We start from the raw sequence: 25,936 nt of genomic DNA on the forward strand, positions 1-25,936 counted from the left end.
TGGGACCTTGGGGAATTGAGGAAACCCCCTTTTCCCTGTCCCCTGGTCCTTGATGCCCTCCTCATCACCCTCCTCATGGCCTTCCTCCCCTGCTGCCCTCTCCTCCCTGGTAGGCCACGCACACCCCGACACCCGGCGCCACCAGGGACACCCACACTGCCAGGGGCATCCCCTGCTACCCTGCACCCCCCGCACAGAGCTGCCTTCGGGCAGTTCCCAGCGCGGGGAGCTTGGCAGGGGTGACAGCCTTGGGGGTGGGCAGGGGGTGGGGGAGCCATAAAGCGATCCGAGCAGCCTGCAGCGAGGCTGGGGTACTCTCCCGGCTGCTTAAACATGAAGCGCTTTGAGATTTGAATCGCTGGCAGCGAGAAGAGGCTCTGAAGAACCTTTTCCACCCCTCGATTTTAATGACTTTACAAGATTTAACTTGATTTGTGAATGCTGCCCGGGGCCTGGTGTGTTTAAATATTATTTGCATGTTGCATTCACTGGCCTGTACTCCGCTGTGAGATCTTGAAAATGAAACAGCTTCATCTTCCCAACGTGAGATCTTTGCAGCTGCTGAACTGATGGGGCTGTGCCGAGGTGAAGCGCCGGAGTGCTTTCGGTGGGAGGTCTGTGGGGTGCGGTGCTGCCGGGAGCTGAGAGTCGGTACAATCCCAGGACCCCGCTTCTGCTTTTGGCCTTTATCTGCTCACCAAGGATTCGTGTCGGCAAGTTTCGGTGCGAGGATGCGGCGCTTTCGATTCCCGGCCGAGAGCGGCGGTGGCTGCGGCAGGGGCAGGCGAATCGGTCCTGGGCCCCTCTGCCAGGCTGGCTCCGTCCCGGCTCCTGCGGGGACGCTGGGGACATCGGCCGGGCCCCGACGGCCACGGTCCTGGCTGAGCATCCTTTCTTAAATTTGGTAGAAAGGGGTAAAAATCACCTTGGTGCGAGTCCGGTTGCCCATCGCAGCCGGGAGCGTGGCGGCTGAGTAACCACCTTCCCACCGACGGCCATCCCTGTTCCCACAGGTCCCCCCGTGACCTGGCTCCACGTCCCCGGTGCCCGCCGCGACCCCCTCCCGGGTTTGCTGCCCTCCCGGGGGGTTCCATGGGGGTCCCGGGGTGGTGGGGACACGGCAGCCACACGGATGCTCATCCCTGCCGGCCCCAAGGCCACCCCATCCTCGGTGCCCTGGTCCCCAGCGCCGGTGGCGGGGAGCCGTGCCGCACCTCACGGCTTTCCAGGGACCACCCTCCCCGTTTCTTCCTTCCTCTCTTGCCGAAGGCCCTGCCCCGTCCTGCCGCCAGCCGGGGCTCATCTGACACCACGGTCCGGCTTCCTCCTCTCCCATGGCGGCTGCGGTCAGCGCTTCTCTGCCTCGCCAAGGCGCCGCCGGGTGCCGCCGGGGCCGGTGAGCTCTTGCAGCGCAGCGGCGAGCTGCGAGCGAGCGGCGGTTATTGCAACACGTCCCCTCGCGCGTGGGGCTCGTTAACACCCATCTCGACTTTTCGGCAAGTTCCTGATCGCCGAGGCGGTGTTTGAGGAAGTCCTTGGGCGGGCAAAGACCCCCTCCGCAAGGCTCCGCCGTGCCGGCCCGGGAGCCGGGTATGGGCTGCGGCTGCACCGGCCACCTCACCGCCGCCGCCTCCAGCAGCTGAGCCAAGGTACCGTGCTTTGCCTGCTTTAATTAGCTCTCCTTGATTAACGAGCCTGCAAGCCTGGGAAAGGGGAACCCCGGGGCGCAGGCAGGGTTTGCCTGCCCGGCCTGCCGGCGCTGGAGGAGGAATCGGGATGGCAATTAGAGCGGAAAAACGGGTGATGCTTGTCCGACCGGCTCCTGCGCCTGTTGTCTTCTGTCTCGCCCAAGTTCCCTCGAAGGGACGGGCAGGGAAGAGCCGAGGGGTGGCTGCGGTTCAGCTGCCGGTGCCTGGGGGCGGTGCTGCCGTGAGCCCGGCTGTCGCCGGAGCCGCTCGCTACAGCTCTGCCACTGACGCACCGACTGGTCCTGGTCAACCCACTTGACTCCCCGGCGCCTCGTTAGGGGTTATGATGATTTAGCCGGGCGCCGCAGGGCCGCCGGGGTGCAGGCGGCTGCGTGCGGTCGCCTCCGTGGTGCTCAGGGCTTTGCCGGGGCCGGTGAAGGCGGCGTGCTTGCCGGCCACCCCCGGTCAGAGCCCACCGCCCTTCCCATCGGACACACAGCTCGTTACACTGATGAGCCCGGCCCTCGTTACGCCCGTGCAGGCTCCTGCTGCCGTTTGTCTCCTGTTTGCTGGATGGGAAACCCGCCGCCCTGACAGCAGCGGTGGGATGCAGTGGGAGGAGGATGGGAGCATCCCCACGGCACGGGGAGGGTCAGGGTCTCCCGTGGCACCCAGGGGCTGGTGACCCCGGAGCAGACCCTCAGGTGGGGAAGTTGCGGTGCAGGGTGCCGGGGTGGCCTTAAATGGAGCGGCTGGTTTGTGGTGGTGTGTGCCAGGGCCGCTGCTGCACGCTGGTGGTGCCGCTCGGTGCTGCTCGGTGCCGCGCGGTGCCGCTCGGCAGCCGATGCACCATCTGGCACCGCGGGCAAGGAAAGCCGGCTTCGGGGCGGACCGGGAACCCAGGTGGGGTGGCTGCGAAGCGGAGGGCACGGCCGTTTTCTTGCTTAACTCCGCTTTGGAAAGGGAGCCCGGGCGCAGGGTGGCCCCCGAGGTTGGGGACGCTGGTGCAGGCATGGCAGCGGATGGGGAGAGGGTTCCCGGTGCCCTGGGTGAGCCCCGGCACGACGCTCAGCCCTTCCTGGCGCTGGTGTCCAGGATAAAAGAGCATCCAAAGCCCCGCTGCCGAGTTGGTGGCATCCGAGCAGGGCTGGTGAGGATGGGGCGGCTGCGGGAGCCCACCAGGAGAGCAGCCAGCGGCCCCGTTTGAGAGCAGAGGGGATGGCTGAGCCCCTTGCGCCAGACGCTGGGGACGCTGGGGACCATCCCCGGTCACCCCCAGGTCCCCCATCCCCGGCACGGGGAGCCCGAGGGCAGCGTGGGCTTGGGATGGGGCTGGCGGGCCTGTCCCCGGCCGCCGCCAGCTCGCGGCGTGTTTTGGCATCCCGGCTCATCCTCCCACTTTGCAGGCGGCTGCCCACCCCTGCCCCGGTCCTGGGGGCGGTTTGAGCCCCTGCCCGCCCCTCGTCACGCCGCTCTCACAGCCTTTAAGTCTCTTACAAAACAGCCTTGGCAGAGTTGCCTAATCCCGGGGAGGAATGTGGCGGGTAAGCACGGCGAGGCTTTGAGAGCCGGGAGGGGTGGCGGGGGCTGGGGTGACCCACTCGGTCCCCGGCTGCCGGCTGAGTTACGGCGGCAATCCGGGTTGTTTTTGTTTCTGGAATTTCCTCGTGTCTTCTTGGGCAAAGGTTAAATGACTGATGACCGGAGGAGGGAACCCAGCAAGGTCCCGATGAATGATTTACTTGGCGGGGGCGAAGGGCCGGAGAGCGATGGTGAGCTGCCAGCCCAGCGCTCCGAGGACACGGCGGGTCCCTCGGCGGGGCTTTGTCCCCGTCCCCGGCGAGCGGCAGCGAGGCCACGGCCGCCCCGGTGCTCCGCTGGCACACGGTGCCGCGGTGGTGCTGGCAGCGAGCGGAGGTGAGCGTGCGGTGGGTGCAGCTCTGCCCTCGCAGCGGCGAAGGGCTCGTCCCAAGGGGGGGGACAGGGGGTGTCCCGCGCTGGCAGCGCGGCACTGACCCATCCGCTTCCCACTCGGTGCAAAAGCGGAACCGGCGGTGACACCGGCGGCACCGTTGCGCACTCTCCTCCCGGCAAGGCTGCACCCTGCGCCTGGAGGGGGGTCCCACCCCAAACTCCCGGCTGCCACCGCTTCGATGGCCCCGGCACAGAGCTGGGGTTGTCATCACCCGTGGTAATGGGTGACGCTCGCGCTGACTCCTCGGCTGCTGCTGGAAGGGGACACGTGTGGGACCCCCACCCCCGCCGGCACCACCACGTTTCCCCCTGCTCAACCGCAGGGTTTTGCCTCTGCAAGAAACGCGTTGCAGGCAGCGACTGGCTGGGGCACGAGCCTGCCTGCGCAGGCAGCACCAGACATCCTGTGACAGCGATGTCACCCGGCGCCGTCACTATTTTTAATAGTAAATGGGTTGTTTTATTTTTTTGTTTAAGCTGTGGAGGTGGGAGAGGGGAAGGGCCGGTCTGCGTGCGCGTGGCCGCTCGTGTTTTATGCTGCTTCAGGGATTTTTGTGCTGCTGGTTGAATTTGCTGGCACCAGTGGGAAGGTTCTGGATGCTGCTGGTTTCTCTGGTGTAGCGGGAAGGAGCCGCGGGGAGCAGCCGGCCCCAGGGTCCCCATCGCTCCTTCCTCGGCCGGCGATGGATGCTCTTGCAGCCAAGCTGTGCCGGGGAAGGGGCGCCGCGGCCAGACCCCCGCGGCAATGCCGGGATGCCCACGCCTGGCGGTGTGGGGGCCGCCGGGTGAGACCTGCTGCCGGAACCCCACACCGCCACGGGGGTCTGCCGGGCTCGGCCGTGCCCGGTCGGTGCCGGGAGGAGGGCGAGCCTTACCCTGCCACGCACTTTGCCCGCGTTAGACCGTCCCCGCTGCTGAAACTGCGAAAGCCGGCCGGAGGAGTTGGAGCTGCCTGAGTCAGAGAAAATGTGACTCTGACGGGCAGATTTCATGATCAGTCTATTTACAGCACCAGGAAATCCTCTGGTTCCAGTTTAGCAAGTCTAAAAAAGCCTCTGGCAAACCCAAAATAAGATGTGTGCCAGGGGCACCGGTGGTGCCGTGAGGCTCTGCCGCCTGCCCCGGCTCCTGCGCCCACCCGGGCCGCGGGGCTGTGCCCACCGGCGGGCGCCAGGGCAGGGTACCCCGTCCCCGGGGCTCGGCTATGGCGTGGCGCGGGTGCTCTGCCGTCCTCCGGGGTCCGGCAGGGCCTGGGTCACCGAGCGAGTCCCCGCGTCTCCCCTCCGCCCAATCTCCGGGTGCCCCAAGGATGCTCTTCCAGGCAGGTGCACCCCAGGGTGCTGTGCCGGAGCGGTGCGCCGGGCTGCCGAGGACAGCCACGGCCCCGGGGCAGGGTGGGAGCCGGGGTTTGGTGGGATTTGGGTGGGGGTCTCCAGCAGCAGCACCCAGCCACTGCCGGGGCTGGGATCAGCGGGCATCAAGGACTGTGTTTTCACGCAGAGATCAGTACGTGGCCCCCCTCCTGAAGCCGTGGGCTCACCCCCAAACCAGAGTTAAGACCAGCGCAGCTTGTGCTTGCTCTCTCAGGGGGCTTTGGGAGACAACATTTCGGGACCGGTGGGTTTGACGGTGCTGGGGACAGCCCGGGAGAGGGGGCAGGGCCTCCTCTCAGCATCCCATGGACATGCAGCCCACCGTACCCGTCTGTCTGTCCATGTCGCCCCATCCAGACTCGCTCAGGCAGAGGCTGGGGGCAGGGAGAGTGGGGGGCTCTCGGAGGGGGTGGGGGGCTGCCCGTCTGCAGGAGCTCTGCGGCTATTGATGTGCTGCCTCCGCTCGCCATCGATTAGCCCGTAATTGCCGGAGCATCCTCCGGCAGACCGCGTGCCTTCCTCCGCAGGGTCGGATCCTGACGCTGGTGTAAGTGGGGAACCACATCAGGGGGGTGTCAGCAGCCTCCCCACCCCCACCCCAGAACTGGGCCTCGTCCCTGCGAGGCGCCCGGCACACCCCGCCGCCCCTCAGTACTGTCACCCCTGCGTCCCGGTGGTGGCTTCTGCCGCCTCCTTCTTGCTCTGGGGTCCGGCTCTGGGGGGGTTTCATGGCCGGTGTGGGCCCCCACGCCCTGCCCTGGCCCCCAGCCCACGCGTTGCCCTGCCCCCCCGTGTGCGGCGTGATGGCCGGGGCCGCGTGGTGCCGCCATCGGGCGATGCCTCGGCGGGGGTGGCATCTGCGGGGGTGGCATCTATGGGGGTGGCATCTACATTTAGTTGCCTAAGCCAGGACCCCCTGGCATTCCCGGACCCCTGCAGACCCCACCGGTTCAGGGGAGGTGCCGGTGTCCAGGGGCCTGATCCTGCTGGGGTCACAGGGTGGTCGGAGGGGAGGAGCCCATCCAAAAACCTGGCTGCTTAACTGGGAAATCTCTGTTTTGGGAGCCTGGGTTGCATCTGGCACGTGGTTCAGGGCTGATCCCGACGCCAAGCTCACCCCTGCTTCTCTCCATTCCCAGCTCCTGATGTCGTCCTGAGCCTTGCCAGGTGCAGGAGATGCTCTGAGCAGCGCGAGGTCTCTGCGGCTGGGCCCCTGCCATGGAGGAGGGGGGCTCTCTGCCGGTGGCCGCCTGGCTGGCGGCCCTCCACCTCGACCAGTACGTGGAGAGCTTCCAGCAGAACGAGCTGTGGACGGTGTGGGATTGCCGGGCGCTGACGGACGAAGCGCTCACCCACCTCGGCGTGGTGCTGCCGGGCCATCGCCGCCGCATCCTCCTGGGACTGCAGAAAGCCTTCGTTGAGCCCACCCTGCCCTCCGAGAGACCCCAGCCCCCCGCCAGGAAACCCGTACCCCTAAAACGCCACGTCTTCCGCCTGAGCACCGCGACGGTGCCGGGGATGCCGGAGCAGCCGGGGCCCCGATGCCCGGCGGTGCCCGATGGGTCCCCGCTGCTGGAGCCAGGGGCGGGTGCGACCTTCACCCAGCTGCCCCCACCCATCCCACCCAGGGTGGGCTGCCGCCCGCCCCTCAAATTCTCCCCATTGCTAATGGGTGGCAGCCCAGAGACCCCCACAACGGCCCCCAGCTGCCCCCCAGCCCTGGAGGTGCCGTCACTGCCAGCCCTTGCCGAGAAGCCCCGGGCCGAAAGCGGGGTGAGACCCCCCGTGCCACCACTGCCAGCCAAGCGTCACCAGCTGGAAGAGAAGAGCCAGTCCCTGAAGGGCCCCCCGCCCCCCAGCCGCCCCCCGGTGCTGCCCCCGAGGGCCGTGTCCCAGAGGAGGTAAGGGGGCTGTAAGGGGGGGCTGAGCCTGGGGGTGCCCCGAGGCAGCGGGGTCCCCTTGGGGGGCTGCGGTGATGGTGATGGGGCGCTCGGGTGGGTGCATGCAGTGACGGCGTGGGTTGCCCAGGGGTACCCAGAGCCCCCATCCCCAGCACATCTCCTAGGGGTACCCACCCCCCCAGACCCCATCCCATCTCTTGGGCGTACCCACACCCCCCAGCACATCTCCCTGGGGGTACCCACACCCCCGAGACCCCATCCCATCTCTTGGGGGTACCCACACCCCCCAGCACATCTCCCCGGGGGTACCCACCCCCCCAGACCCCATCCCATCTCTGGGGGGCCCAAGCAGGCTGGGGGGTGTCACAAGAGGAGCTGTGGCTGCTCTTGTCCAGGACACCGGTGCCCTCTAGTGTCACGCTGACCCGGCGGGGGATGGGGTTTCACCCCCAGGGACACCCCAGCTTTGTCCCCATCCCCATTTGGGGTGTGGGGGGGGGGAGGGGGATGCAGGAGCATCGTGGCGTGGCCAAATCCTGACCGTGGGCTCGGTGAGTGCCGGCAGCTGCGGCTCTTTTCTCCCCCGGGCTCGATACATCTCTTGGGGGCTGATATTTTGGGTCACCCCAGCCTGACCTGGGCTTGGGATTCTGCGTGTCCCCTGCCGCCCCCCCAACCCCGAGCCTGGCGGCGGGTGGGCACGCAGAGCCCTGCGCGGGCAGCGCTGAGGCCCGAGGAACTCGTCACACCCCGTGGGGGCAGGCAGCAAACCGCAGCGCGGCGGGAGGGGACGGGGGAGCAGGCAGCTGCGGCCGGATGACACAAGAGCAGGCAGGGCTTTGGTGGCAGCAGCGCTCGCAGCCCTCCCTTGATATCCCCCCGCACCCCGGTACCCCCCCTCGCCGAGCCGCAGCACCTCCCTGCGAGCGCAGGCTCTGCTGCACCGGGCTGGTTTTGCTGCAGCTGCGACAGCGTGACCCCCCCCCTTTGACACCCCACCCCCCCCCCCAGTGCCACAGCTGCTGCACCCCAAAATCCTGCAGAGCAGCAGGCAGGCGTGGAGCTGGAGGGGGAGTGGGGCTCTGGCAGCTGGGGGGGGAGGGGAGCCCCTGGGTGCGAGGGGGGGTGAGGGGGTGGCTGCAGTGGGGAGCTGAGCGAGGCTGCGTGGCTTCCCCGGGAGTAGCGCTGCGCTTATGTCCCCCCCCCACCTACCCAGGACCCCCCTGGACTCCCCTGGCACCACAAGGGATGGTGGGGGGCGTCCAGCCTGTCCCCGAGGGGAGGCAGAAGAGTTTGCCCCTGGGTGAGGGTGCTGGGTGAGACCCCCCCCACCCCCCCCCGAGGTGTGTGCGGTCAGGATGGGAATGGGGGGGACATAATGGTGGCTGTACCCGCCCACCCCCCCGCTGCCCTTTCCCGCACCCCAGCAGGATTTTTGGGGCAGAACCCCTGCCCTCGCCTGGGTGAGGCGTGCAGAGACCACCACCCACCCCCCCCCAGCCTGTGCTTTGCCCCCCACGGGGGGCCGATGCAGCCAGGGAGCAGGGTGGGATGGTGAGCGGGGGAGGGGGCCCAGCCAGCGGAGGAGGGGGGGTGTGGGCTGGCACCCCAAGGGGTGGCCAAGCCCCTGTCCCCGGGGGTCCGGCTCGCTGCCGAAGCGTTGCCTGTGTCCCCATGGCTGCATTTCTGCAGCGAGGGGGTCCCCAAACCGCCCCCCCCGGAGCCGCCCTCCACCCTGCCCCGGCCGGGGGGATGCTGGTGTCCGGCGAGGCCGGCGGCGGCCGCTTTGGTGCCGGCCGTGCCGCGGCTTTGGCCGGCTCAGGAAGTTTTGCTCATGGGCTTGAGCACAGGAAGTGCTTCGGGGTGATGAGCTCCGCTCCGCGCCGCTCTCGACGGCTGGCCTCGCCGAAATCACCCCACGCCGCCGGCTGCGGCCCCGCCGGGGGTCCCCGCTGCCTGCCCAGGTAGGGGTGTCACCGCTGCCACCGCGCCGGGTGCAACGCGACCCTCGGCGGGACGGCACCGCGTGGAGCCGGCGGGAGTTTTGGCACGGCAAACGAGCGCTGCGAGGCGCGAGTCTCGCCTCCTTTTGCTCCGTCGGGTGTTTCCTGCCCCTTGCCTGCGCTGCGGGGCCGGTGGGTCGAGCCAGGGCCGAGCGGGGCGAGCTGCCGCCCGGGACGCGGGGCCGGGCCGTGGGGGTCACCGGCTGCGGTGACATGGCGCGGCGGCTTTGCCTGGAAACGAGCGGTTTGCCCTGGCTGCCCCGGAGAGGGAAGCTGTGGTGCTGCGGCACTTTCCATGGGGCTCCGCGGAGGGTGGCCGGGCCCCCCGCTGTGTCTGCTGCCCCCCCGCCACCATCCTCTTCCTCTGCATGTTTATTTTGCTTGGACGTACATTCCTTTCCACCTGGGGAGCCGCCCCCCGCCGCCTGAGCACCCCGCTGGCTCCGCTCCTCCCGGCCCCGACGGGTGGCCTCGGGCGGGGGGACGCAGGGGGTCCGGGAGCTCCCTGGGCGCAGTTGGGCTGGGCAGCACCTCGCCGCAGGGTTTTGCAGATGCCAAAAGCGTGGGTGGCTCAAATAGCAGTGGGGTCGCGCCGTGGGCATCGCTCGGTCCCTGCTCACTGGGGTGGGGGTGGGGGGCTGCCCCTGGGGATGGGGGCATCTGCCCCGGGGGCTCAGCGGGGAGCAGGTGGGTGCTGTTTGCTCCCTCCCGCCCAGCTCAGCAAGCTCTGGGGGTGGGATTTGCCACCGGAGCTGCTCCCCCCGCCGGGTTTCGGTGATGGCACAGCTGTGCCCACCGGCTGCGGGGTCCGCACGGGTTCCCCTGCGAGCTGTGTGCCGGTGCCGGCGGGTGCCCGGCCAGGCTGTGGCGACGCGCCCGGCGCCGGAGGGGACGGGGACGTGGCCTCGCTGGGTGCCGGCAGCCGAGCGGCACCTCCCAGAGCGGCGGGGGAGGTTTTCCCCGGGACGGTGGGATGGCTGCGGTTGGCCTCACCAGCCGCTCGTCCTCGTCAGGGTCCCGGGGGGTGACACTGGGGGCACCGCGGCGGAGCCCCGCAGCCTGTGCCACAGCTATAGGAGGCACGCACTCGGTTCCTATAGAGGCTGTATATACGGCAGGGTATGGCCTTGTGCCGGGCCTGGGGGACGCACCGGGGCGGTTTGGGGTGACGGAGGAGGTGCCGTGGCGCAGGGGTGCCAGTGCAGACAAGGGGCGCATTCAGGCGGGCGCAGGCATGAGTCACCCCGCGGCGGCTGTTTGGCGCGGGCTCGGCCACCGGCGAGCCGCGCTCCCGGCTCCGCGTGCGGGGCGGCACGTGCCGGGGAGCTCCGGGAGCCGCCTGCGCTGCCGCTCCCCGGGTTCGCCCCACGGTAACGGGGCGCCCAGCCCCGGTGACACGCGCTGGGGTGCCCGCTGGCTGGGACCGAAGGAGCCCCGAAACACCATCGCCTGCCCCGGTGGTCGGGGGCCTGCCCCGGGCTGCGTGTGGCTGCGGAGCACCGAGGTCCTGGGGCGTGGGGGGCCGCACAGGGACGTAAAGCTGCAGGTGATGCCTGCCCATGTCGGGGTGATGCTCGCCCATGTCGGGGTGATGCCTGCCCATGTCGGGGTGATGCTCGCCCATGTTGGGGTGATGCTCGCCCGTGTCAGGGTGATGCTCGCCCATGTCGGGGTGATGCCTGCCCATGTTGGGGTGATGCTCGCCCGTGTCGGGGTGATGCCTGCCCATGTCGGGGTGATGCTTGCCCATGTCGGGGTGATGCTTGCCCATGTCTGGGTGATGCTCGCCCGTGTCGGGGTGATGCCTGCCCATGTCGGGGTGATGCTCGCCCGTGTCGGGGTGATGCTTGCCCATGTCGGGGTGATGCTCGCCCGTGTCGGGGTGATGCTCGCCCATGTCGGGGTGATGCCTGCCCATGTCGGGGTGATGCCTGCCCATGTCGGGGTGATGCTCGCCCGTGTCGGGGTGATGCCTGCCCATGTTGGGGTGATGCTCGCCCGTGTCGGGGTGATGCCTGCCCATGTCGGGGTGATGCTTGCCCATGTCGGGGTGATGCTTGCCCATGTCTGGGTGATGCTCGCCCGTGTCGGGGTGATGCCTGCCCATGTCGGGGTGATGCCTGCCCATGTCGGGGTGATGCTCGCCCATGTTGGGGTGATGCTCGCCCGTGTCAGGGTGATGCTCGCCCATGTCGGGGTGATGCTTGCCCATGTCTGGGTGATGCTCGCCCATGTCGGGGTGATGCCTGCCCATGTCGGGGTGATGCCTGCCCATGTCGGGGTGATGCTTGCCCATGTCTGGGTGATGCTCGCCCATGTCGGGGTGATGCCTGCCCATGTCGGGGTGATGCTTGCCCATGTTGGGGTGATGCCTGCCCATGTCGGGGTGATGCTTGCCCATGTTGGGGTGATGCTCGCCCATGTCGGGGTGATGCTTGCCCATGTCTGGGTGATGCTCGCCCATGTCGGGGTGATGCTTGCCCATGTCTGGGTGGTGCTTGCCCACGTCCAGGGTGATGCTTGCCCATGTCGGGGTGATGCTTGCCCATGTCTGGGTGATGCTTGCCCATGTCTGGGTGATACTAGTCCGTGTCAGGGTGATGCTTGCCCACATCCAGGGTGGTGCTTGCCCACGTCCGGGTGGTGCTTGCCCACATCCAGGGTGATGCTTGCCCACGTCCAGGGTGATGCTTGCCCACATCCAGGGTGATGCTTGCCCACATCCAGGGTGATGCTTGCCCACGTCCAGGGTGATGCTTGCCCACGTCTGGGTGGTGCTTGCCCATGTCTGGGTGATGCTTGCCCATGTCTGGGTGATACTAGTCCGTGTCAGGGTGATGCTTGCCCACATCCAGGGTGATGCTTGCCCACGTCCGGGTGGTGCTTGCCCACATCCAGGGTGATGCTTGCCCACGTCCAGGGTGATGCTTGCCCACGTCTGGGTGGTGCTTGCCCACGTCTGGGTGATGCCGGGTTCTGGCCCCTGCCTGGCTGCCTTGCCAGCAGGCAGCAATGCCGCAGCCCTGGATTTGGGGGGATGAGCCCCTCGCCACGAACCACCCCCCCGGAGGTGCGGGTGCCCACGGGGGAGGCGACCCCGAGGACAAGGTCTGGGGAGGAGCTGGAGCATCCCTGCCTGTGCAGGCAGCCTGGGGCAGGGGGAGGGACCCGGAGATGCCGCGCAGGGGCCTTTGCAGCGGCGTTTTTGGGGTGACGCCACCCACCCGGCTCCCCTCGCTTCCGGCTGCGTCTCCGTGGTCCCCGGCGCTTCCTCCCGGCTGCTCACGGTGTGGGGCTCAGCCACTGGCGTAGCCACCCCCGTGGGGTTCCCCCCCCCGTGCCCGCCCCAAGGGGAAACGGCCCCGTGGGGTTGGCATTTTGCAAGAGCGGCTTGGGGCCAGGCTGGGGGGGCGTCTGAGCTGCCGGGGGTCACGGCAGGCACCGAAGGTGCCGAGGGCGAGCGTCATGCTGTGGTTTCCTCCGTGCTGGGCTCACATCTGGAGTCCCGCCGTTCCCCCCACCCCAGCCCCGGGCCACCCTGGGCATCCCCGTGCCAGGGAGCAGGAGGTGATGGGGGGGGGTGTCTCAGCCTTGCTGGGTGGGGGATGGCCGGCTCCAGCACCCACGACACCACCGTGATCGACACCGGGTGCTTCTCAACAGCTCCCGAAAGTGGTCGGATTTGATGCCCCCACCCCCCACGCCAGCAGCGGGGCTGCGAGCCCCCCATTTCAGCTGCTGATGGCTCAGACTTACAGACCCCGCAGGGGGGTCCCAGCAGCGGTGGGTGCTCGTGTCCGCACCCTGACCGTGGCGTGAGGCTGTCGGTGAGAGCACCCGCTCCCCACACCCGGGGGGACGGTTTGGGGTGCGGAGCACCCCCTCCCAAGCAGCTGGTTGAACCCCGGGGGGGGTCGTAGGTGGGCAGCGAGCGATGGCCAGGAAGGTGATGGCACAAAGCTCCTTCTCCGTGTTTGCCAGGGCACAGCCCGGCGAGCCAGGGCGGGTGGTGGTGACCCTGGCAGAGGTTTGGTTTTGGGGTGGTGCTGGCCGCAGGACAGCAGCACCCCCACCTCTGCCACCCTTGGGCGGGGGGGCCCGGCCGAGCTGTCGCTGGCGGGGAGGAGGACAGCAGATAAGGCTCCGGCTGGCACTTCTCTAATGGCAGCGCTTGCACCGGCCGGACCCCGCCCGGAGCAGGGTCAGCATCATTTGGGCACGGCTGCGGTGGCGGGGGGCTCTCAGGGGGGTGGTGGGGCACCCACGCTGCCCCACGGCGCCGTGGGGGGGAGACGAGGCCCGGGGATGCTCCGGCAGCAGGCGGTGACCTGGGGAGCAGGCAGAGCATTGGGGAAGGTGTTTTGGGGAACTGGGGTGTTATCTGTGCTCGGACTCTGGGGCTGCCTGTCCTGCAAGCCCCCGCTGCGGGGGTGAGGGGGTGGGCCGGGGCAGAGACGGTTTCCTCCCAGACCCTCCCGAGATGTCCCCAATGAAGAGCCGGAGGTGGTCCTTGGCCATCGTGCCATGCCTGCCGAAATCGGGACAGCCAGGGGACCGTCGCCTCGGGGCTCACACCAAACCAAGGCGGGCAGCCGCCGGGCGGGCGCTTGCCGGGGGCTCTGTGCCGCGCACGTTGTCACCTCCCTGCCCCTGGGTCCCCGCACCCCCCGGTGCCAGCGCCCCCCCCGCCCCAGCAAGCCCCTGACTGGTGCTGCTGGGAGCAATGCTGCTGCCCTGGGCTGCCAGACAGCTCGCTGCCCGCGCTCCCCTGCCAGCACTCCCTAATGTATGGATGATTGTGGCTGGTTCCCATGGAAATGGCTGCTGAGAAATGAGGTCAGCCTGACCCAGAGGAGAGCCAGCGCTCGCCGTCCTCTCCCTGCTCCGCACGGAGAAGTTTCCTCTCCGCAGCCCACCCGCAGCTCGGGGAAAGCTCTCGTGCACGGGCCGTGGGGCTGGGAGTCACCAGGGCTGGCCGCCCCCAGGGACCCCCGGTGCTGGTGGCGACCTCGGCCCTGCTGAGCTTTCTCCATCGCGGCCATGGGGCGATGCCGTTAGCTGCGCCGGGGCTCGGTGCTGGATGTGGGTCCTGCACCCGCCGCTCCAGCTCGGGGCTGCGGTGGGAGGTAGCGGGCTCGGGGACGGGGGCGGTGGCTTCACTGCCGGCATGCGGGTCCCCTGGGGGTCACCCACCCGGCCGTGGGGCTGCGAGGGGCTCAGGGCGGCAGCAGGCAGACCCCTGACTTCAGGACTGGTCCATCAGGCGCCTCATGTTTTTATACCTTGCAGGAACTTCCTTTTAATATTCTGCCCTTAAAAATACTAGAGGTTTCTAGTTATTGCCCATCTACCTGCGATTTCAGGAAGGCACGAGGCAAGTGGGGAGGCAGGAGCGGCCGAGCCCCGTTTCCCCGGGGGCTCTGCAGGCAGCAGGAGAGTCCCCAGGGTCCCTCTCCTCCCCTCGCCAAGGTTTTGGGGCTGGGGGCACGGCGTGCTGCTTGCTGACCCAGGGGAAGCCGAGGCTCTGTTTCCAGGGGGCTTCTTGCCCCAGCGCAGGTACCTTGTTGGAAAGGAGCATCCCCGGGGACTCCCGTCGCGCTCGGGGGGGGCCCCGTGGCCTCCCCGAGGCCGAGGAAGCGGCACCGCCGTTGTTTAGACTGGAGGAGAAAAACAAAACCTGATCCAGGACGTGGGCTTCAAGGCTCTAGACGGCTTCTGGTGTCCTTGAGGGCCAGATAAGGAACCTGAGCCGCGGCGGCAGCGACGGGGCGGTGAGGTTGGATGCCAGAAAATATTTTCAGGCTGGAAAAGCATTGGGATAACCGGAGCAAGGTGAAGCCTTCGCCGTGGGAGGCTGTTAGGAATTGGTCTGTGGCCTTGGGTCTGCTGGGGATTTGGGTGTTTGACCCCTTTGGGGGTGTAAAGCCGGCTGTGCCAGGGGTCCTCTTGCAGCCGGGACCCCTCCTCCGATGGCCACGGGTGCATCGGGGTTTGGGAGGCAGGGCTGGGGAGGTCCAGGGCCGGCGTAAGGCAGCGCTTGCTCCTCTCTCCCGCAGCACCCCTGCCAAAGAGGAGGTCCCCGTCCCCGCCAGAGCACCCAGCGTCCCCCCGGCCCCGCCGGCCCTCCTTCCCCGCACGAAGCCGCCGGCCCCGCTGCCGCCGGAGCTGCCGTCCAAGGCCAACCTCCCCTTCGTGCCCGAGTTCGGTGAGTATGAGGGGAGCAGGGCCCGGGCCCCCCTCCCCACCCTTCCCCTGTCCCAAATCTTCCCTTGGGCCATCTGTCTGGGTCTGTCTGTCCATCCGCCACCGTCCCGTGGGTGCCGTGCCTTCATCAGCCTGTCCCTCTGTCCTGCACAGCCTTTGCCTGGGTCCCTCCCTCCGTCCGTCCCCTCCTCTGCTTTCTGGGCTGGGGACTTTCAGGGGGTGCGAGGTCTGGGCTGGGGCTTTGCGTGCACCCTCTCCCGGGGGAGAGCCCCGGTTTGCAAGGGCTCTGAAAGCAACCGCACCAATTCACGGAGCAGAAACAAACCCGTCAGGGACGTCGAAGGCGTGCGCCGTCGGCTGTCCCCGAGCGGCCGCTGGGGGCTGGGGGGTGCTGGGGGAGCGCGGCAGGGGCAGGACACGGCCGTCACACCCCTCGCTGCTGGGACCCCTGCACAGCCTTCGGGGCCTCTTTGCACCCGCCAGCCCCCTCCTCGGGGGGTCACCAGGGCTCGACCAGCTGCAGGGAGGGAGGCTGAGTTGGGGACCCCGCGCAGGGGCGCGGCTCCGGTCCGGAGCGTCGCTCGGGGAGCAGATGTCCAACAGCAATAACTCAGCTTTATCTGCTCCTTTATTTAGTAGGTCTCATCCAGCTTGAATAGCTCTGCTGAAAGGAAGAGGAAGGGCAGGGCTCTGCGGGGTGCTGGGTGCCTGCCCGGGGTCCAGCCTGGCCAGCAGCCGTGCGGGAAGCGGCACTGGTTTAACTGGGAGCTGGGGTGTGTTTCAAAAGCCAGGAGAAGCTGTGGGCAGAAAAGTTATCTTTCTGTCAGGGGATGCGGGGAGGAAAGCTGCCCCTGCCCCGTGCCCCGGTGGGGCTCCTCTGCACCGAAAGCTGGGTGCTGTGGGGTGTCGGGGGTCCCTTGGAGGGACGTGCCCCTCGCCCCCACGCAGCCCGGGAGCATCCTCGCCCTGCTCCCAGCACCGGGGCTCCCTTGAACCGTAACGGCACCCTCTGCATGAGGGTTTTTTTGGGAGAAATCTGGTCTGGATTGTGGCCAGGGTTTGGGGGAGGGTGTCTGCGAGGGACAGGCTGTCGGGGGCCACTTGTCCCCTGCGCGGCGGGCGCTCGCTGTGCCAGGATTTCTGCTGCTGTGGGTGCTGGGCAAGGAGGAACCAGCTCCTTGGTCTTGTTCCGGGATCTAATTTCCCGTGGGTGCGCAGGCTCGAGAGCCGCTCGCTGCTCCCGTCTCTGCCACAGGCAATAAGGAATGGAGCCGGAGGGGGGGAAACCCACCCTGAAAAACAAGCTGTAGGAAAAGCCCCTGGGGACACCCCCGCCCCCGCAGCGGCAGGAGCTCCCAGGTGAAGATGTGGTGCTGGTGGCACCCACATCCCCTCCCGGTAGTGCCAGGAGAGCCATGACGGTGCCGGGAGCTGCCACCAGCGGGACGCTGCCCTTCCCCGCTCTTCTCCAAGCTCCGTGATCAAGCCCCCATTGCCGCGCCGATGGAGCGGGTGTTTGCCAAGGGCAGGGCAAGGGGGGAACCTGCCGTGCCGGCGTCCTCCGTGCCGGGCTCCGGCGCTGGCACGGCCCCACGCTGGCGGGGACGGGCAGATGGGTGCCAGGGGGTGCCGGGACCCCGCCGTGCTGCTTCCCAGCATCTCCCCTCTGCTTTTGCAGATGACTCGGACTACGAGGACTCCGCCTGGGAGGAGGCATTAGCAGGTCCCGCGGCCGAGATGGCCGACAAGGTTGGTCCCACCATGGGGTTTGGTGGTGGGGAGGAGCGAGCAGGGTGACCCTCCCCGGCGAGGGAGAGGCGCTGGCGCCGGGCTGCTTTGGAGAGACAGCTTAGGGTTGGAGTAGCACGCCTGCAGCACCCAGAGAGGTGGCTCTGCCTCGCCGAGCACCCACCGGGTGTCCCACGGCGGGTGGAAATGGCCCCCGGGCAGCCCCCGGGCCCCCGGGGAGCAGCACCTCCGTGCAGCCTCTCTGCAAATTTCCATGCACAGAGTGCGTGCTAGTGGGCATCTGCAGCATCGCAGCCTGAATGTAATCTTTGGATCGGGGATTTATATCTGCCCTGCGCTCCCGAGGCTGAATTTGGGTGGGTCTGGATGGATTTGAGGCGTTGCAGCAGCTAGAGAGACCCCCTGGAGCCCCCCATCCGCCTTCACCCGGGAACCGGGCGATGGGGAGAGGTGATGCCGTGGCTGCCTCTAACCCCGGCCCAGCCACCCCCAGCCCTGGGGGCTGCAGCAAGGGGCTGGTGGATGAACAGCTGCGGCAGCTTGCTGGCAGGGGGTCCCCTCTGCCTGGCCCTGCCTGACCCCCCTTCACCCCCAGCCACAGTCATGCACCCCATGACAGTTCGCAGCCATGTCTGTGTGCCCGCCCCAGGGCCAACGAGGGGGAAATCCAGGATTTCTCAGCAAGCACAGATATTTTTGGTTGCTGAAAGTTACCCAGTGCTCAGCTCCTCCCCACGGCCGCGCTTCCATCCTGCTGCGGGCAGGAGCGTGCCCCTTCCCCGGGGGCAGCTGCAGAGCCGGGAGCCGCCGGCCGTGGTTTTGCATCGTGACCCCCCTCTTGCTCCGTTTATCCCCAGCGCATCCCTCGGGGTGCAGGCGGGCGGGGAGGGGGGGGGTCGGCAAGGGGTCCCCACCGTGAGCCGCCTGCTTTGAGCAGCGGGGAGGGCGCGGGGGCTGCCCGTTTCACCCACGTCCGTCCCCCGCAGGAGGATGCCGAGTCCGGGACAGAACGGCCGCGGTCCCTGCGTGTCAACAGCCTCTTCAGCGAGGACGAGCTCATCGAGGACCACTACGATGCTCCCCCCGACAAGTAGGAGCTCTTCTGCCCCGTGTGCGTGTGCGCGCACACGTGCGTGCGTGCGGGGCGGGTGGGGGTGGGATGCTGGCGCAGGCGTGCGTGTGCACGGGCGGCGATGTTTCGTGCACGTGGGGATGCCCATGCGTTGGGGAGCGGGGTGTGCGTGTGGGCACGGGCAGAGGGCACTTGTGCGTGGGGGTGAGACGGGGCTCCTCGTGCCTGCGTGGCTTCCCGGGACGCACGTGCACGCACAGGCAGGCGGAACGCGCGGGGGGGAGCGCGCGCGCGCGCGTGCACGAGCAGGGAGCAACGCGGCGCGCCTCCGGGGTTGGGGTTGGCACCCTGGGGTGTCCCCGTCCCCCTTCCCTGAGCTGGGGTCCGGGTCTCCGCTGTCTCAGGGACTGGGGGATGCGCTGGGACCCCCACAAAGTGGGCAGCCGCCAGCGTCCCTGCTTGCAAACGGCTGGCGCTTGCATTGCGTGCGCCTCCGGGAAGGGCATCGGGAGGCCGAAGCATGGGGGGGGGGGGCTGTGCCCGCCCGCCCACCCCCCCCCCGCGGGAACCACCCGCTCTTAACCCCCTCCCTCGTCTCCTCGTCCCCAGCGGTGGCAGCGGCTGGAGTGACAACGGCCCCAGCCCTCGCCCGCCTGCGGTCGCCTTCTCCGGCGGCATCCCCGGCACGCTCGCCGACGGCATGGAGGGCACCGCCGCCGCCCCGCTCTCGCCCACCATCAAAGCCGGGTGGCTGGACAAGAACCCGCCGCAGGGGTGAGTAACGTGCCGGGGGGGGCTGCGGACCCCGCCACCGGTGCCTCGGAGGGGAGCTGCCCCCCCGCCTGTAACTCCTGCTCACAGGGGTGTAATTTTGCTTCGGTGCAAAGCCGTCCCAAGGGGTTCCTTCAGCTCCCGCCTACTCCCTCCATTTAGGTTAAAACCGCCCGTTTTTTTGGTGAAGGAGCCTTCCTCAGAGCGGGTGCCACCAATGGCTGCACTGAGGTGGCTGAGGAGGAGGAGGAGGAGGGAAGGCTGTCCCACCCCGCCGCCCCGGCGCACCCGGCTTTTGCCTTCCCTGGCGTTGCCACGGGAGGGGACGCCGGCGGCGGCGTGCCGCGAGCCCCGGTGCCGGCGCCCGGTTGCAGAAGTAAAACTTTGGGGGTCGCCGGGAGGGGGGGGTGCGCGCCCATCTGCTCGAGGGCGAGCGAGCCCGGCGTGCACGGGGCGCTCGCTCGCCCCCATCCCGGCGCAGAACCGGCTCAGGGAGCCGCCGGAGGTGTGGGGGATATTTTGGGGGTGCCTCAGCTGGGCCGTGAGGAAGCCCCGAGGCTGCAGAGCGGCTGAGGAGGAGGAAGCGCCGGCTGTTTGCAGCAGAGCAGCCTGGCTGCTGGGGAAGTGAGAGCAGCTGGAGGGTGCCTGGGAAGCTGCTGCTCGGGGTGGAGCCGCCGCCTGGGGAAGGCAATGGAAGGAAAAGCAGAGCCCCCCGACCCCTCAGGAGCTCAAAAGCGGCCGGAGGCCGGAGCAGGGCTGGGGGTCTCTGCACCCCACGGGACAGGGGCGAGCTCCTGACGGGGAGCGGGAGAGCCTACGGCCGGGCGCTTTCCATCCCGGCGTTGCTGGCGCTGGTTGCGTAAAGGCCGAGCGCTGGGGTCACGTGCGGCGATGGCGAAACCCGCCCTTAAGCAACGGCCGCCGGGGCCGGGGGGCTCTGGGGGTGCGGCGCTGGCGGGGGGCTGCTGCGCGGGGCTTGCTGGGGCCCTGCGGGCTGGCTCGGCGTCTCCGGCAGCCCTGACGCCGGGGTGGATGGGCTGCGGGGTTTAATGCCTTGCCCTGCGCTGTGTGGCCAGCCTGCGAGCTGGGCTGGGCGAAGGGGTCCCTGGTAGGGTCTGGGGTCCCCCCACCTCTCCCTGCATCCCCATCCTGGTAGAGATGCCTGGCTTCTCCCTCTGCCGTGCGAGACCCCCGGGTGCCACCAGCATCTCCTGGTCTGTCTGCCCTGGTTTGAACCCCTGGAAAATAGGGATTTGGGGTGGGGGCGGGGGGGGCTTTTAGGGGCAGCCCCCTTTCCCAGCTCTATGTGTTAATTGGTGCCCGGGGGAAAAGCACGAAGCCGCCATCGCTGTCCCCAGCGGCGACACGAGGGCTGGGGACGCGGCGCAGGGTCGATGGCGGGGTGGCCCCAGGCTTTCGGCAACTGGGGCGTGAACGGCCAAGCGGAGCAGCCCCGAGTTCAAGGGCGCACGGTGCATCCCGTGCCGCGGGGCCGGCGAGGGGTGAGCGGGGAGGGGGCTGCGCTGGCCCTGGGGGGCTCGGACCATCCTCGCTGCACCCCAGCCCCCTTGGAAGCAGCGCCGGGCGCAGCAGCCACCGCCTGCCCCACACAGAGGGTGCAGCTGGGTCACCCCGTCCCCTCCAACGGGTGCCCCCGGTCCCTTCCCAGGTCCTACATCTACCAGAAGCGCTGGGTGAAGCTCGACGCCGACTACCTCCGCTATTTTGACAGCGAAAAGGCGAGTGGGGAGGAAGGATTTGGGGGCTCGGGGTGAGAAGGGCTGCCCCAGCGGGACCACGTCCCACCGGGCATCCCGGCCGCGAGTCGTGGCCGTGCCGAGGGGCAGCGTCCCGGGGAGCGACGACGGACGGCTGCTGGGGTGGTGTGGGCAGGGTGGGCTTGGGGGTGCTCGGAGCCCCCCCCGCCCCGCCCCGGTCCCGATGCTCTCAGCGTCGCAAGGCCGGGGCAGTACCCGTCGCAGCTCCCCGAGGCCGCCGTGCTGAGCGGTGCGTCTCTGCCGCAGGACGCCTACTCCAAGCGGTTCATCCCCGTCTCCTCCATCTCCCGCGTCGCCAGCATCGGGGACCAGAAATTCGAGGTCATCACCAACAACCGCACCTTCGTGTTTCGGGCTGAGAGCGATGGTGAGCGACGGGAGGGTCCCTGCTCGGGGGTGACCCCAGCTGCTCCCTGGCCCGAGGGGTGAGCCCCCCGCCGCGGGCTGATCCTGACCCGGCCGCGCTCTGGCCCCGCAGCGGACCGTAACAAGTGGGTGCAGACGCTGCAGCAGATCGCCGAGGAGCGGAAGAGCAAGGAGAGGATGTCCATGTCCCTGCCCGCCAACGGTGCCGCCGACCTGGCCGACAAGAGCGGCTTCCTGGAGCTGCGGGGGTTTAAGCACAAGCTGTTTGTGGTGGTGGCCGGGGACAAAGTTTTCCTCTACAAGAACGCGGAGGTGGGTGGCTGGGGGGGGCTGTGGCACCGCGGGGGACCCCGATGCCCTTTGGAGGGGGACCCCTTCCCTTTGCATCCACAGCTGGAGCGGAGCGGCAGCGAGCTGGGGCACCCCGGGGCTGCCACCCCCGACACGGGGGTGGTGACCCCTGCGTGGCAGCCCCCCTCCCCACCGGCTCCGAGCCTCGGGGTTCCCCAGGAGCATCGCACCTGATGCAGCCGCCCCAGAGCCTGTGGTGCCCCGTGCACCCCCGGGGCACCCCAGCTCCCAGATGCCGGGGCGGCGTGCGGGCAGCCCTGGCTCCAGCTCCTGCAGGCAGTGCGTCATCTGTACGCCCCGGGAGGGGGTCCCCGCTGCCCCCCCTCACCCCTGCACCTGCCCTCGCCCGCCAGGACTATCGCCTGGGGATCGGCATCACCTACATCGAGATGAACGTGGGTAACGTCAAGGAGGTGGATCGCAGGGGCTTCGATCTCACGACGCCGTACAGGATCTTCAGGTGAGCGCAGGGAGGGGAGGGGGTGCCGGCGGTGCTGCCCCCCCACCCCCACCCCTCCGCAGCCGTGGTCTTCCTCACCGCCGTCCCCACCGGCAGCTTCTCCGCTGACTCGGACCAGGAGAAGGAGGAGTGGGTGGAAGCCATGCAGCAGTCCATCGCCGAGGCTCTCTCCAACTCGGAGGTGGCGGAGAGGATCTGGGCGGTGGAGTCCAACCGCTTCTGCGCCGACTGCGGCTCGCCCAAGCCCGACTGGGCTTCCATCAACCTCTGCGTCGTCATCTGCAAGAGATGCGCAGGTACCCGCGGCCCCGGCGGGGCGGGAGGGGGCCGTGCACCCCCTGCCCTGGGTGGGGATGCGGGGTGCGAGGCACAGGGGTCCCCGGTGGCTTTAGGGTGGCCCTCCCACCCCAAAACAGGTCCCTAACGGCTCGTCTCGCTGGCAGGGGAGCACCGGGGATTGGGCCCCGGCATCACCAAAGTCCGGAGCCTGAAGATGGACAGGAAGGTGTGGACGGAGGAGCTGATCGAGGTATTGGCACAGACCAACCCCGAAAGCCCAGTCGGGGGGGGGGGCACCCTGTCCCCTCCCCACGGCAGACCTGCTGGCCACAGGCCGGGGACCGTGGGAGCACGGCAGGGATTTTCCAGCCTGACCCAAGCCCCTTGGGGTGACAGTGCGGTGTGGCGTGGGGGGGGGGAACACCCCCAGCACCCCTCCATCCCCGTCCCCATGGCCTAGGGACAGCCAGCACCCAGCCAGGCACGCTGGCGAGGGCAAGCAGCGCTTGTGGGCCTGTGCCACAGACAGACGGCGTCTGCGTGTCTGTGGGGAGATGATGCAGATCTGCCGGAGTGGCTGCAGAGCCCTGGGGCTGGTGTGGGGGGATGCTGCGGAGCCGTGGGGCTGGCATGGGGGAATGCTGTGGAGCCGTGGGGCTGGGATGGGGAGATGCTGCAGAGCCCTGAGGCTGGTGTGGGGGGATGCTGCGGAGCCGTGGGGCTGGTGTGGGGGGATGCTGTGGAGCCGTGGGGCTGGCATGGGGGGATGCTGTGGAGCCGTGGGGCTGGGATGGGGAGATGCTGTGGAGCCGTGGGGCTGGCGTGGGGGGATGGCTGCAGAGCCGTGGGGCTGGCATGGGGGGATGATGTGGAGCTGTGGGTCAGGGTGGGGGGATGCTGCGGAGCCATGGGGCTGGCAGGGGGAGATGCTGTGGAGCTGTGGGTTGGGGTGGGGGGATGCTGCGGAGCGTGGGGCCGGGACGGGGAGATGCTGCGGAGCCGTGGGGCCGGGACGGGGAGATGCTGCGGAGCCGTGGGTCAGGGTGGGGAGATGCTGCGGAGCCGTGGGGCCGGGATGGGAGATGCTGCGGAGCCGGGGGTCGGGGTGCCGGCCCATGCGGCAGCGCAGCCCCCCGAAGCGGTGCGGCCACCGGCGCGGAGGAATGCGTCGGCGCAGCCAGGCCGGGGCGGGGGGGGCGGCATTTGCTGCCAGGCCCAGCCCGGCCGCCATTTCCAGCCGGCGGACCCTGGCTGGCCCCGCTCTCCCCAGCCCTCCCAGCTGCATCCCGCATTCCTGCCTGGCGTCCCACCCGCGCAGCCCCCGCCTCCGGCATCGCCTGCTCCCCGAGCCCCCAAACGCTTCCAGCTGCGCCTCCCCTTCCCTCCCCTCTCCGGGCCGGCTGCCCTGAAGCTCGCCGGGATGCGGGGGATGGCTGCCAGCACCTCCGGCCCCTCCACCCCTCCCCGACCCCCTGGCCCCGCTTGCACCCGTGCCACCCCAAGGAGTTTGGGGGTGCTGGCAGAGCACCCTGTGGGCTTGCTGGGGCGATGCGGGGCTCCCTGAGACAGCGCTAAACCCCCGCTTGCTTGATGCCGCGCTGAGCACGGCTTGGGATGGCGAGGGGCCGCGGGAAGCCCTTTCAATCCGCCCCAGTGGATGCTGAGCATCCATCCCCCCCCTAACCCCCCCCTCGCCCACAGCTGGGCGCTGCTTTCCAGATGTGATTTTTCCAGGGTGGGAAGGGGGGGGGTGTCTGCGGCTGCGGGGGCTGCCAGACGCCAGGGCTGAGCCCTCGGTGCTGCCGGGCCGTGGGGCTGGGCAGGAAGCAGCCCACCCATGCTCCCCGTGCACCACCCATCATCCCCCTCCGCGCTGCCCGCGCCCCACTGCTCCCCCGGGCAGCAGTAACGCCGCGGCTTCGGGCTGCCGACATCCATTCATCCCCCCCCGCCCAGACCCTGGCAAAGACCCCCACAGGCTCCCCGCAAAGCCCCCACAGCCAAGTCCCGGCCGCGCTCCGTCCCCGCGGCGGCAGGGTCACGTTGGCCTCTCCTTGTCCCCGCAGCTCTTCCACCAGATCGGCAACGCCGTGGCAAACCAGTTCTGGGCCGCCAACGTGCCCCCCAGCGAGGCCATCACCCCCGCCAGCGGCAGCCAGGAGCGGAGGCGCTTCCTCATCGCCAAATACCGGGAGGGCAAGTACCGCCGCTACCACCCGCTCTTCGGCAACCAGGAGGAGCTCGACAGGGTCAGTGGCCCCCCGCCCCCAGGGCCGGGCGCTGTTTTTGGGGGGGTCCTGCCTGGGTGCTAAGTGGCGCTGAGCCAGCGTGCTGGCGTTGTTTTGGGGGGAGCAAGGTCTTTGCCCGAGTGGGGTGCCCAGCCTTCTGCGTGGGGCTGGGTGGTTTCCTACCCTGCCTGTACCCCCCGAGCCCCTGCGGCACACCCTACGTCCCCACCGTGCACCCCAAGCCGAAGCCTGGGGTCCCCAGGAGGGACAAGCCAGCTGCGGGGACAGGGTGATGCCTCTGGGCTGGGGCACAACCAGCTTCGTCTCCAGGCTGGCGAGCCCAGTGTGGGGGGACCCCCCCTTCCCACAGCCGGACCCCCCCAGGGTTCAGCTCTCCCTGGCTTGGAGATGGCGTTGGCGCCCAGCACCGGGCCGGAGCGGGGTTCAAGGGTTTGGGGGGGGGCTGGTCCTGGGTGGGTGCCCTGCTTGCAGCACCTCGAAGCCCCCCCTGCTCCCCGGAGCACCCTGCGGTGGCGGGGGAAGGGGTGCCTGGCCAGCACCCCCCCATCCCGGGCCAGGGCGCCCATTCCTGGTCCCGGCATCCCTCGGCACAGGAGCCGGGGGCGCGCTGGGGGCCTGGGTGGCCGCGGGAATTCGCATGTGGGCTTGTTTGTTTTTCTGCTCCGGGCCAGCCCGTCCCGCCCCGCCGCCGTATGACTTCACCCCGGCTCCTTAAGGGAGGGATTCGCCGCCCGCTCCAAACTTTTTTCTCCCAGTTCCAACCTCCTTTGTCCTGCCCAGGCGGCCGGGAGGCGGCGGGGGTCCGGCTGCTCCCACCCGGCTCCGTTCGCCGGGGTGGGGTGGGTGGGGGGGATTCTCCTCGCCTTCCTCCTCGGGAGCCTTCGGCCTCACGCGTCACCCTCCCGGCTCTGCCGCAGGCTCTGTGCGTGGCCGTCACCACCGGTGACCTGGCGGAGACGCAGGCTCTGCTCTTCTGCGGGGCAGCCGTGAGCTGTGCCACCGGGGACCCCCAGTGCCCGACGCCCCTGGCCCTGGCCGAGAAGAGCGGGCAGAGGCTGCAGATGGAGTTCCTGCTCCACAACAAAACCTCAGGTAAGGGCTGACCCCTTGAAGCCCCCCCTCCCCAAGGCCATAAACCCACCGCCGGCATCCCTGGAGCCACGGACGAGAGCTGCCGGGGTGTCCCGGGGGGACGCGGGGATGTTTTGAGCTCTGTGTCCTGCCCGGCAGCTTCCCGGCACAGGGGTCTCCAGGTGCTGGGCTCTGTGCCCCCCAGGAAAGGGGAGAGGGGCTTTGGGGAGCCCCCCACACCCTTGGGGTGGGGGAGGGAGGCTCTGTGCCAGCTGGGGGCACGGGTCCAGAGCCCCCGCTGGGGGTGCAAGGCTGATGCTCCAGGCTCTCCCGCACCGTGCTGCGGCCATCGCCGGCAGCCACGGGGTTTGTCCCCCTGCCAGATGGGCAGCCCACGCTCGAGCATCCCCACCGGGACCACCGTTTTGCAGACCATCCCCCTAAAATCCCCCTCCCGTGCCAACGAAATGTGCCCACCCCGCCGAACCCCGCTCCGGGTGGGCTGACGGCTCCCACGGGACCGATCCGCGCCTAATGCCGGAGGAACCTCTGGCCCTGGGGGGCTCGGGCAGGCGGGATGGAGGTGTGCCGGGGCTGGCCGGCGCCTGCCGGAGCCGCCACCTCCCTCGCTGCTGCGGCAGCCAAGT

The 25,936-nt window shown here is 69.1% G+C and overlaps 1 protein-coding gene across 9 annotated transcripts in view; it reads left to right on the forward strand.

The window, feature by feature from the left end:
- The first annotated feature begins 350 nt into the window (after nt 1-350).
- ARAP1 (ArfGAP with RhoGAP domain, ankyrin repeat and PH domain 1) overlaps nt 351-25,936 on the forward strand; it is a 44,080-nt gene continuing 18,494 nt past the window's right edge. For 3 of the 9 annotated variants that reach the window (XR_012662373.1, XR_012662381.1, XR_012662384.1), the window contains exons 1-14: nt 3,419-3,605; nt 6,175-6,936; nt 14,996-15,144; nt 16,822-16,892; nt 17,879-17,982; nt 18,574-18,738; nt 20,405-20,474; nt 20,760-20,880; nt 20,992-21,191; nt 21,584-21,690; nt 21,787-21,986; nt 22,134-22,219; nt 24,036-24,218; nt 25,136-25,310. Coding sequence is in view for 6 of the 9 variants with exons in the window: in XM_075103677.1 (XP_074959778.1) it covers nt 6,254-6,936; nt 14,996-15,144; nt 16,822-16,892; nt 17,879-17,982; nt 18,574-18,738; nt 20,405-20,474; nt 20,760-20,880; nt 20,992-21,191; nt 21,584-21,690; nt 21,787-21,986; nt 22,134-22,219; nt 24,036-24,218; nt 25,136-25,310 (2,314 nt within the window). In the remaining 3 variants the exon portion in view is untranslated. Of the gene's footprint in view, nt 1,650-3,418; nt 3,606-6,174; nt 6,937-8,673; nt 8,901-14,995; nt 15,145-16,821; nt 16,893-17,878; nt 17,983-18,573; nt 18,739-20,404; nt 20,475-20,759; nt 20,881-20,991; nt 21,192-21,583; nt 21,691-21,786; nt 21,987-22,133; nt 22,220-24,035; nt 24,219-25,135; nt 25,311-25,936 lie in introns of those variants that run through there. The other 6 variants (XM_075103592.1, XM_075103855.1, XM_075103763.1 and 3 more) reach the window with 4 other exon arrangements.

Source organism: Phalacrocorax aristotelis, chromosome 1 (assembly GCF_949628215.1).
Source record: "Phalacrocorax aristotelis chromosome 1, bGulAri2.1, whole genome shotgun sequence".
In the NCBI taxonomy this organism is placed as follows: domain Eukaryota; kingdom Metazoa; phylum Chordata; class Aves; order Suliformes; family Phalacrocoracidae; genus Phalacrocorax; species Phalacrocorax aristotelis.